The sequence below is a fragment of the Acipenser ruthenus genome, chromosome 29 (genome assembly GCF_902713425.1).
Source record: "Acipenser ruthenus chromosome 29, fAciRut3.2 maternal haplotype, whole genome shotgun sequence".
In the NCBI taxonomy this organism is placed as follows: Eukaryota; Metazoa; Chordata; class Actinopteri; order Acipenseriformes; family Acipenseridae; genus Acipenser; species Acipenser ruthenus.
In genome coordinates, this window is record NC_081217.1 from 18,008,030 (window position 1) to 18,020,432 (window position 12,403).

The 12,403-nt window shown below is 39.3% G+C and overlaps 1 protein-coding gene across 1 annotated transcript in view; it reads left to right on the forward strand.

Annotated features, from left to right (window-relative positions):
• The first annotated feature begins 5,607 nt into the window (after positions 1-5,607).
• The window catches only part of LOC131702145 (complement receptor type 1-like), a 67,704-nt gene continuing 60,908 nt past the window's right edge, over positions 5,608-12,403 (forward strand). Inside the window, exon 1 of the mRNA XM_059004250.1 lies at positions 5,608-5,709. Coding sequence (XP_058860233.1) covers positions 5,655-5,709 — 55 coding nt within the window. The 5' untranslated portion in view covers positions 5,608-5,654. The remainder of the gene's footprint in view (positions 5,710-12,403) is intronic.

A 12,403-nucleotide genomic window follows, 5' to 3' on the forward strand; every position in this document is an offset into this window, starting at 1 on the left:
TCCAAGCCGCTTTCTCCTTACTAGTGAGCTTCTTGGGGAATTCATTGCACTCCAGGATCTTCTTTATCTGTGGTCCGACGAAGACACCGGCTTTGACCTAGCCGTACTCATCATACTTCAAGGCGTCCAGCAAGGTCTTGATGCTGTTGTAATCCTCTTTGAGGTGCACCGAGTGAGCCAGGGGAAGAGACGGGTACTTGTTACCATTATGGAGCAGCACGGCTTTGAGGCTCCTGGATGAGCTGTCAATGAAGGACAGTATAACGAGAACATGATGGGAGACTACATTTGGGGGCTGATTCATGAAAGTGATTTACAGTATAATCGTAAATCTCGAAAAACTACTCACTTCTAAATCTTTTGTAGTCATTTTTGTATTACTTTAGTATAAATACATGTTAATTTGGATTCATATGTTGTTTTTTTCTGACTTTATGTGAACGAAAAGACACAAATTCGCCCGTTTTCTCATTGGAAATAGGTAAATTTCAAAATTATCATCGGTTAATGAAGCCGGTATGCCTTCAATAAATTTTACATTTTTAAATTTAAGGGCCAATTCGTTGTATAATGGCTGCCAACAGCTATAGCACCATATGATATTCTCAGGGGTTTGGGAAAAGATCTGTTGAGAGTTTTCTAAAAGCTGCTTCACAAAATAACTTTTGCCTGAATTGGAGGGCCCCGATATTATAGCAGCAAAAGGTACGGTTAGTCTAATATCAAAACCATCTTCAGTAGCCATAAGGAAGAGATGTGTAATCAGACAGCAAGACTCTCTTATTGTAGACTATTTGAAAAGTTTTCTGGAGTGGTTTGTTTTCCAATTGAAATTATTTTTTATTATGGTGAATCTGGGAGCCTCGAATCATGATATGCTCTGCGGGGGTGTTTCTATCAGGATTCACAAAGTTTTGAACTAGGTCTTTTAATGAAGCAAGGTTAATTAATTTGGAATTCTCATAGTATAGGGTAATACCCTTTACTTTGAGACATGTTTTTCCACTGTTTGTGATGTACCCATACGTTTTAGGCCCCCCTGACACAAACTCTGTAATGTATTCCCCCGGCTTCAACTCGCTAGTTAAATCTCCAAGATAATCGCCAAGTTCTGGACGCCAAGCATGGGGCCTACTGACAAAGATCACAGAGTCCATATCATGATACAGACAGCGACCCTGCAGACAATCCATGAGGTTATAAAGGTCTAGCCTGGCGTAAGCGGTTGTAAACGCTGCTATGAATATGTTTACATTACCTGGGGGTGTATAGGTTTCAGAAGCATAACGCCACTGAACCTGTGCCACCGTATCACTTACAAAACAAAAATGAGAAACCTGATATCTTTTTGAAAAGAGATAATGGAAAAACTGGTCAGGATCTTTAACCAAGCTTGTAGAGAGTTGGTTAGTTTTTTGTCCAAATTTCCCCCAGAGCGAATTCAAAGATAATTTGGAGATTTGTCTTTTAGCAGGGTTAACATTAATGTTTTGAACCCCCTCTTTCTGAAAATATTCAACAATATAACGCTCTTTACACACCTCGTCGGTGCAATGAGAGGGGTAACCTGAACTTTCCTGTTTCCCCTTGAGATGACTATTAATGTAACCTGTAAAGACAGTGTCAGATTTCTGAGGAAAATGCCAAACTTCGTGTATTTTAGACACTTTGTAACCTTTCTCAAGAGCTTTGACTACCTCTACACTGCACCATGTTCCTGTCAAGGCTCTTTCTCCAGAGGTCTAGTTTAGTGTTTCTGTGCAAGAATGGCAGAGGGTAAACATTAATTTACCACAGATTCTGGCAGGCAGTACGGGGAAAAAAAGACCCCTAGGAGGCAGAACAGTCAATTTGAACAAGCCAAAGTACTGTCTCAAGTCTTGATTATGGTAAATTATGGTAGGATGGTCTACAGGGTATGCCTTTGTTGTGTTGACAAAGGGGTACAAGCTAGTGAAATCAAAGTATTCCAACCTTTCATTTTCCTGGGCCACATAATGTAATGTAATGGCATTTGTACGACCCCCAAACAGAGCCTCACGAGGATTGATACGTTCTGGAAAATCAGAGCAAACCAAAAAATCGTGAACTTGAGGCTGTTTTTTCAGGGTGTTCCATTCATGCTCCCAAATAACTCGGACTTCCAACCCGTAAACCTTTTGCAATGTTTCAATCTTTTAATCAAAGTGATGATACATCGTACCGCAGGATACTTTGCTCAAGGGGTTTACATCGGCGGAATCATAGCATTGGGGGCAACCATGAAAAAAGCACCCGGCAAATTCAAAAGCTGTACGCTTACCATTAATCACAGCATACCCGTCCAAGAAAAAGGGCCCTATTTTTAACTCTCCATAGTTTAAAGCATGTTGAATTAAAACATTTTCAGTTTCAGATACATACATTAACCATTGTATCGAGGCATTTGAAAAGCTTTTTTGCTGGTCACTGTAATTGTCGGGAGGAATGATAGTTATTGTGTCTTTAGGCATGAATTTACTTCTATACACAGCCATGCACAGTGAAGCAATGGTAGTACATTGGAAGGGGTCTATTTGCCCTATAGCATAAACCTCTGTACGGAATCTGATACAGGCCTCTTTCAAAATTTCAACATCATTTTTGCAGTAGAACACCATTTCTTCTCTGAAATTAAAAATGCCATTCTTAATTGAATCGTACCATTTGTAAAAGTCATCACGTTCTTTAGACATCATTTGCTGAACACCGTAGTAACGTGGTTCAGGATAGGGCCCAACGTAATTCTGGTTTTTAACAGTATTGAAAAAATGAGGAAAATATCCTTTTCTGGCTTCAAATCCCATAGCTGAAGGCATTGCACTTAACTTCATGGGCATAAAGTTAAAGGAATCAATGTAGCGCATCTTAAAAGCCTTGTCTGTAAAACACATTAACTTGCTACCCTGAGCTATGATATGAGGGTTAACACCGTGGTAACTAAATAATTCATCAGTAAATAGCTGTCATACGATTTCGTGTTGTGTGCCAAGAAAGTATAGCCTGCGTAACAGGGTCTGCGATACCTTTCAAAAAACTTTTTCACACAATCCTCGCCCTCCCAAAACCATGATTCCCCATCCATGTGCATGCAGAACAAATAATTTGGAATGTGCAAGCCATCTTCCTGCCGGCATTCAAAATCATAAAACACATATTTATCTGTGGGCTCATAGGGTTTTGGCACTTGAATGAAGCATTTGTGATCAGTGTGAGGTAACAACACAGCCTTACATATCTTACAGTAGGGACTAGGACATTTATGAGCCGGAGGTTTAGTAGGGTCGCATTTATAGAGAGAATAGCAAATTGTACACAGTTTTAAGATGTCACACATAGAGACATGTTTTTCACTGTTGGCTTTATCTCGGAGAATCTTATGCTCATCATAACAGAGCTGTGATCGACAATAACGATTGCAATCGTTACATTTTACCTTTACAGAGGCATCGCTTTTGCAGGCTGGTGAAAAACACACATTACAGTGTCCCTCACAGCGATGTCCAGATCGGTTACTGTAGGCTGTGTAACAGTAATTACACCCAGAAAACCTTTCAAGTTAACAATACCGTAGAAATGATTCTCATGAAGAAACAGAAATACAGTTTTGCTTTTTGGTCGAGTATCTGTCTGGTGTTTCAGGAACACGTCCTTTTGAGGACATCTGTACCACACCACAATTTTAACATCTAGAGCCTGTTCAAATTTATCTATGTCAGCAAACGAAACCCTCTGATGTTCACTTAACCCCACACTCTGTTGAAGTTTTAAAGCCTCAGCCATACACACATCATAGGCACCCCTGAATTCTGGAAATAACAAGCTCAGAACGCTGTAAGCAAAACATAATTGATTGTCTCTGTTGTAACATATAATCAGATGCTTGGCATTTTTTCTAATAAGCTCACTAGACCCCCTCCTTCAGGACGCCTAATAACTTGTACAATCAACATCAAAGAGTCATCAGCCAAAATTTCACTATGACTTTGAAGGAGAGCTTCAATCTGACTGAGAAAATCGTCTAGACTTAAATTGTCTCCAGTCATTTTCACACATGCTGGTATATCTAAGGATCCTTCTCGTAATTCAAGTTGCACAATATCTGCGGGTCTTAATGTTCTAGAAACCTCACTCAACATATTCTCTAACGTTTCATGCAGTACGGTAAAAACTTCAGCGTAGGAATCCAAATCATACAGGTGTATAAAGTTAAGAGGTTGCTTCAATTCGACATTGTTAAACCTAGGTCTATGTCTAAGCTGTACACCTTCCCCACCAATTCTAGCCCCATCACTAACCCTATTGGGGTTCTGTAAACCAGAGGGACCAGCCACTTGGTCATCATGTACTACACCATCCCTCTGGACTTTTATGTTAAAAGAGTTATCCTGACAAGGCCCCCCGTTTAAGCCTTCCCCTATTTGGTTTTCCATATCATCTACACTCTCTGTATTAACATGATTTTCTCTAGACATTTCTTGTAAAAGCTTATCCAAAAAGTCAAAATTGATCTGAGTCAATTTAGCATCATTAATACCCCCTGAGTGCATGGGGTTATTGTTGATTTGACTTTACCTAGATTGCTCCAGTAAAAACCCAACTGTATAAATGGGTAATTGTATGTAAAAATAATGTGATATCTTGTAACAATTGTAAGTCGCCCTGGATAAGGGCGTCTGCTAAGAAATAAATGATAATAAATAATAAATTAAGAAATTAATATTAACTAATGTTTGTATGTTACCAATTTATTGAGTGGGGGTGGGGGGATGGTGTCCTAGGATATTGAGGTATTAATGTTAAATATTATATCTTCATAAATATGCACTACACACCAGTACACACTGCCAATGCGAGGGAATCGCATCACAAAAAATTAAACATGTTTAAACTTTGCGAGCTGACTGAAATCGATCGGCTGACCCTGTGAAATCACATCTCAAAGTACAATATGAAAAGTGTTTTCCAACAGTCTAAAACTCTCTGGCTCCGTTTGGTTAACCCACAATTCCCTAAATCATGTGAGAAGTGGGTTTGCAGTGGTGTCAGTCTGTGAAGAGTTTTCTAAAATGCAGAATGTTGTTGCTGCACTACTTTAGTGCACATTTTCATGCAGCCCATTTTTCTGATCACATAGGTTAGGCCAGATCTTTTCAACCTTTAGTGTGTCCGGACCTCTAGAGACAAAACAGCAGAAGTTGCAGATTTCAAGTTAACTGCAACATTTAATAAGTAACTTGTAATCTGCAACTTTTTAGGAGCTGAGAACAATTAAAAAGGTCTAATTAAGCAAATTATTAGTTCAATTAAGGGTCTAGTTAAGTAATTGAGAGCTCAGTTGGAATGAAAACCAGCAGACGCAGGGGGTCCCACTGAAGTAGAGCCTGATACAGAACGGGTTGTCCTTTGAAAACAAGTAGGCCGAGCACTTTCATGTAAATGTTTTTTTGTTTTTTTTTAATTAATCATACATCCAGTATTGACAGAAGTGCAAGGTCCAGAAAAGTTTAAATAATGATTTGGAAATCCCAGTTCCCGAAAATACACCCCCGCCACCCCCTCCCCCCTTAATACCAACATAAAAGCAGCCGCCCGTGAGCTTGCGCTACTCGGGTCGAGAGGAGCAGGAAGGGAACATGAGCAAATCTGCGGTACTTCTGGTGCTGGTGGCATTAACTGTGAATGTCAACGGTGAGTCCTCTATATAATGATATTACTTTCTTGGTTGATTTGCATTTGAAAACTTTTTTTTACAATTGCTTTCAGAAAATGGAGAGCAAATTTTCGTTTAAAGCTTTGCCACGTCTAAACTGTAGTAAAGTTACAGCTATAATAATATTAAAATGTAAAAATACGACCTTGTCCTACTATTATGATGGATGCAGCATGTCATCAGATTATATTACTGAAACATTTTAATTTTGATTAAAGATTGACAACATTTTGACGTGTAAAATAATTTAATATATAAATAAATCGCCGCGATCACACATAAACTACATCAGATTGACAACGACGTTATAGAAACATAAAAAGACAGGGATTTAAAACATTTTACCGTATAAAGAGCCGTCGATCACACATTTTAAAGTTCATACGAAAAGACAGTGACACGAACACGCACCAGCATACACAGTCTAGTAAATAAAACGGCCAGATAAAAATAAAAAGTCATGCAGTGAACCTCCCCTTTAATCAAACTGTAGCCCCGCCTTACTTTTGTCTACTTTTGCCTTACTGCGCTTGCGCGATCAACTTTTTCCTGGTCAACTTGTTTCCTACAACACCGGCCCATTTTCATCCTCCTGAAATCTACAGTGATGCTGTCTGCTGTGTTAGCAATGAAATAGGAGTGGTGTGCTGGCACGCAGACGCAGAGGAAAGTAAATCTCTTCCAGCTGCCAGAAAGTGCATAAAAACAATGAGGAGGGTGTCGGTAAACATAGCCGCTCCACTCCCAGACACCTATCTAGTACTGAGTGCAGAAGGATTTAGACATGTTTAAAGAAACTACATAACGTCTGAAGTATGTAGTATCTGTAAAAGAACAGGAAAGAATCTCTTATTGGTGATGATGATAGTGATGAAAGTTGTTCAATTGACCCAAGTTTTAAATCATGACGTATACAGCCATTTCTGAACCCTACCTGCCACTAGCCTCCGTGGGAAAGCAGGATGAATGGAGTACAGGTGGGTAGGAAGGCAAAACTGCACATGTTCTCTGTTAGCAAACCCTATACATCAATGGGGTACACTGGTCCCCAAAATATCAGATACAGTAGCCCCTAGATTTTCTTATACATTCATTTGTAATTATTGCAAGTCAATACCAAGTTGTGATCAAGCAGAATAAAGAGAACAGGTATTTATTAAATATACTGTAGTTGCACCAATGAAACCATCGGTTACTTACTGTACAGATGTATTTGCAGTGTAGAGAAGGACAATCATAGTGTTACCATCACCCCAGTAGTCAATTAGATGGGCATTTGCACAATGGGAAAATCTGGGGCGGATAAGGCGTTCTTTAATTAAAAGTTGAAATAAAGACCTTTAACTTGCTAATATATGATGTGATCGAAGATCATTTAAAAAATGTTTTGGACACATTAAGTTTTGTGTACTACAGTACATTAGCATATCTGACTGTACCAATGGAATATTATGACAAGAATAAGGGGAGGGGAGGGGGTCCCCCTTGAGAGTTTAACTCGTAAGCACGGAATCAAAATAGCTACGGAAGGTTTTGTTCCTATAGAGAAGTGCATGTTAGCGAGTGGGAAAGCAGTCGGTCATGAAAATATAAAGTCTGCGTCTAGAATGAATGGATCAGTCGTGGCGTTTTTAAGTCAAACTGATCTAGTAAATAAAATAGTAGACAATTGAATTATTTTGAACGATTCTCTTGTTGCAGTTACGCCATTAGTGACACCAGCGAGAAAAATAATTCTATCAAATGTTCCACCTTTCCTTAAAAATGCTTTTATTGTAAATGAATTGTCTCGACATGGGCAAATTGTCTCAGCCCCAAAAAGAACCCCGATGGGCTGTAAAGCTCCACTGTTACAACATGTAGTCTCCTTCAGGAGACAGTTGTTTATGGTTTTGAATAAAGTGAGCAAGGAACTTGACATTGTTTTAAAGTTTAAAGCGGATGGCTGTGATTACGTGATTTTTGCTACTTCAGAAACAATGAAATGTTTCAATTGTGGGGCTGATGGACATTTAGTTAAAAATTGTCCGAAAGCAAAAGAAAGAGGAGAGAGAAGGGGGAGATGTGAGCGAGAAAGTAGAGGTGAACTTGAAATCCACAGAGCCGAGTAAAGTTGATGTTGAAACAGAGAGTGGGGGTATGGAGAAAGAGAATGTGAACGCTGAAAATGATGGAGAGGTGGCTGGGACGAGTGTTGGTGTGGAGGTGAACAGAACAGAGGGTAAAACTGGAGAGCAGGAAATTAAAAATACCAGTAGTGATGGTAACGAAAAGCAACAGATTGAAAGTAATACTGTTAATGATACGAATAGTACGAGAGAAGCAGAGAGTGGAAAAGTAAGAGAGGACAAGCAGGGTGCAGGTGAAAATAAAACTGAGTGTCTGGGGAGAATGTATCGGAGAAAGTTTCTGAAATGAGCAATTTGGCAATGGGATGAGTGAGAATGTGAATGATAATGGTGGATTTAAGACTCCAGGAAAAAGGACTGTGTTAACCGACTCGTCTCAATGCTCTGAATCTACTTTGTTAAAGAGCGGGTATGGTGAGCAAGATATAAGAGAGTTTTTACTGTTGACAAAGGGAAAGAGAAAAATTGATGTGGAGGATTTTTTTCCTGATTTTAAATGTGTTTGTGAACTCAGCGGCTTATCTGGTAAAGAAGTCCTCTGGGTCAAACTTTACAGACCAAGAGCGCTAGTGTTTAAAGAATTGTTTGATTTAGAGTTCGTAGTAAGCTTAATCAAAAATAAAAATGTTAAACTCAGTGTTTTTTTTTCAAATATTGTTTGTTTTTTGTACTCTGAGCTTTCTTTCTATCCCAATGACGACTTTTCTGTTAGGGACTATTAATATAAACGGTTGTAGAGACAGTCTTAAGAGGGCTTCTGATTTTGAATATTTGAACCAGAAAAAAATGGATGTCATTTTCTTAGAAGAAACTCAGTGTGATTTCAAAACCCAATCAGAGTGGGGAAAAGGAATGGAGAGGGGAAATAGTTTTTAGTCAGTGTGAGTGCTGGGGTGGCAGTTTTGTTTTAAGGAACATTTTAAACCTGAGTCAATGGACTTTACTGAACTGGTAAAAGGTTGGATGCTTAAAATAAAAGCTGTAGTAGAAGGACAATCCTTTGTATTTATTAATATTTATGCCCCCAATGATAGAAAAGAGAGGATGGAATTTTTCAAAATTCTGGACCAGGTTTTAGTAAAATGTACTTCTGATGAGGTTTTGTTTTTAGCAGGGAATTTTAATTGTACTGCTAATTGTAAAATGGACAGAAATCATCCTGAGCCACACCTTAAGTCTGCAAGAGAATTATCAGTTATATTAAAAAAAGATTGATTTAATTGGTGTGTGGAAAAGTGTGCATCCTAATAAAAGACAATATACTTGGGTTAAGTACAGTAAGAGTAACATCTCAATGGCTAGATTAGATCAAATGTATGTTTTCAAAGAGCATTTCAATTTGATAAAACAATGTAGCATTTCTCCTACTACCTTTTCTGATCACAACCTTGTATTCCTTTCTGTTTTATTGCCTACTGTTAAACACAGTCGTTCCTATTGGAAATTCAATACTAATCTGTTAAATGATTTGCATTTTATCAAATGTTTTAATTTATTTTGGAAAAAATGGAGGGATGATAAAGGTTCCTTTTCGAATCTTAGACAATGGTGGGACGTAGGTAAAGTTCAAATAAAAACATTCTATCAACAGTACAATGAAAACGTTACAAAGAGGGTAAATGAGTCTCTGCAAGAGCTGGAGGGGGAGGTCTTAAAACTCCAGAGAGCTCTAGACTCCAAGCAAAATGATAATCTAATTAAAAATTTAAAATATAAAAAGAAATGAATTGCGAATCTTTTGGATGTAAAAGTAAAAGGAGCACTGGTGAGATCTAGGGTGCAGGGGCTGACGAAGATGGACGCACCTACTCAGTTTTTTTTCAGTTTGGAGAAAAAAAGTAGCCAAAGGAAGGCAATTCATTGTCTAAGGAGGCCGGACGGAGTGGAGCTGAGAGAGCCGGAGGAGATCAGGAGGTACGCTGTCCATTTGCAGCGGAGGCTGGGGCTGAGCCTGAGGAGGTGCAGGGTTTCCTGCAGGACATGACGTGTTTGCCTGAGGAGGCTAATGAAGGGCTGGGGAGTGCCCTGTCTATAGAATAACTTACTGTTGCTCTACAAGGGCTGAATCAGGGCAAAGCTCCTGGTATTGATGGCTTGCTGTGGCAAAGTGGCTGCTGATTAAGACCAGATGCAGAGGTGATGCAGTGCAGAAACAATCACACGTGAAAACTGTAATCCAATTTGGAAAATGTTCTTTTTATTTTTACACAAATCCTGGTCTGACGACCAAACAATAATCCTCCGGCAATACATCCCTGGTGTAAAGCTCGGCAGGAAAATAATAACGATTTGTAAACACAAACAAATAATAACACGTATACAATACTACTAACACAAATCACCAGTCCGGGTGCATGCAGTAGTGCTCAAGGTGGGTGATAACAAATGACAGTGACTGTGGTGTTGTTGTTCCGGGTAGTGCTGGCCCAAGGCGACAGCTCCGGAGACGTGTTAGCTGTCTAGTGAATTCACAAAACAAAAGACAATTACTAACAGTGCTACAAACAAACAAAACACTCACGAATATTTATTATTTAGTTTTGGGAACTCTCCCGGTCCTTCCAGTTCCGTACGTCTCTGAAACCAAGCGAAGGAAAAAGATTTACAATACTCCAGCCCCTTTTATGCGATTATGCATGACCCCTTGGTAAACGACTGCAGCTGATTCTATTGCCTGCAGCTGCTACCTCGTTTACCTTCCAGGTCAATACATTCTCGCACTGGAGTCTCGTCTTTTTCCAGGCTGATTGACTTCCCGACCCAGGGAATGAACTGTCAGGACAACCTGTCTAAAGCCTTTCCCTTTCGCTACTTTGTATCCTCACAGGTCGAGAGGGAGATTTACAACCAGAACTCATTATATTTCCGTCACACTTGCCCATAGAGTTTTTAAAAAGTTTGTTGGCAACTGTTGAAATATGATCTTGCTGAAGTTTTTGAAGAGAGCTTTGAGCAAGGAGAGCTGCCGCTAAGCTGCAGGAGAGCAGTTTTCACGCTCCTTCCGACATAAAAAATTGGAGACCTGTGTCACTGTTGTACTCCGAATATAAAATTCTTTCTAGAGCTCTAGTCAACAGACTGAGTACAGTGATCGAGTCTGTGGTGCACCCTGATCAAACTTATTGCATCCCAAATAGATCAATTTTTGATAATATATTTTTAGTCAGAGACATATTGGCAGCCTCAAAATTGTTTGGCTTTAGTACTGGTCTTTTTTCATTAGATCAGGAAAAGGCCTTTGACAGAGTAGACCACCAGTATTTATGGAAGGTCCTTGCTGCTTTTGGTCTTAATTCTGATTTCATTAGTAAAATAAGATCGCTCTATTGTAACGTTTTCAGTCTGATTAAAATAAACTGACTTACTGCACCTTTTAACATTCAGAGAGGAATAGACAAGGATGCCCTCTATCTGGTATGCTATACGCACTATCAATTGAACTGTTCTTGAGTAGGTTAAGGAGTGTTTTGACTGGTTTATATATTCCAAACTGTAATCAGTCAATAAAGCTGTCAGCTTATGTTGACGATATAATAGTGTTCATAAATAGTCAAGAAGACATAAAGGTGTTAGTTGAGACCCAGAAAATCTTTGAAAAGGTTTCATCTGCACAAGTAAATTGGAGTAAGAGCAATGCTGTGCATATTGGGAAAGAAAAAAGATGCAAGTCACTGGTATTGCCTGATGGACTGTAGTGGACTCAGGAAGGTTTTAAATATTTGGGAATTTTTATGGGCAATGAGAAAATGGAACAGCGAAATTGGGAGGGGGTTTTGGAAAATATAAAAGGACGTTTGCAGAGGTGGAGGTGGCTGCTTCCTCAAAGGTCTTTTAGAGGCAGAGTTTTAGTGGTAAATAATTTAGTTGCCTCCAGTCTTTGGCATGAGTTAATTTGTGTAGAGCCTCCAAAAATGTTGTTTAAACCGATCCAATCCCTGCTTTTGGAGTTTTTTTGGAATGGATATTACTGGTTGAGGCAGGGTGTGCTGCATTTGCCATTGGATGAAGGTGGGCAAGGATTAATTAATATTGAGTGCAGGACAGCTGCTTTCAGACTGTTGCAAAAATTGTTTTATTCACCGGTAGAGTTGCCTTGGAGAGGACTGGCGTTGTCTTTCTTTCGTCAGGTTGGAGGGCTTGGTTTTGATTTCAGTTTATTTATGGATGTTGGTCAAATTAATTTGATGTGTCTTCCTCTGTTTTACAAGAGTGTGCTGAGGGCTTGGAGTGTACTAAAGGCAGAGTGTGAGTTTTCTTTAGACCCCTTTTGGGTTCTACAACAGCCTTTGGTGTTAAATCCACAATTTAGTTTTATTTATAAGTTCAAATCGGTTAATGATTCCCTTATTAGGGCTAAAGTTGTGAAGATCTACGATCTAATAGACACAGAAAAATGCGCTTGGAAGGACCCAGAATGTTTAGCTAATACTCTAGACATGTGGTCTGTGCGTGTGGCAGGTGTTTACCTGTCACAGCTGACTGAAGCTCTGTTCCCAGAGTGGCGAGAGGTACTGGAGAGTGTTTTTAGTGAGCATCGAATCCC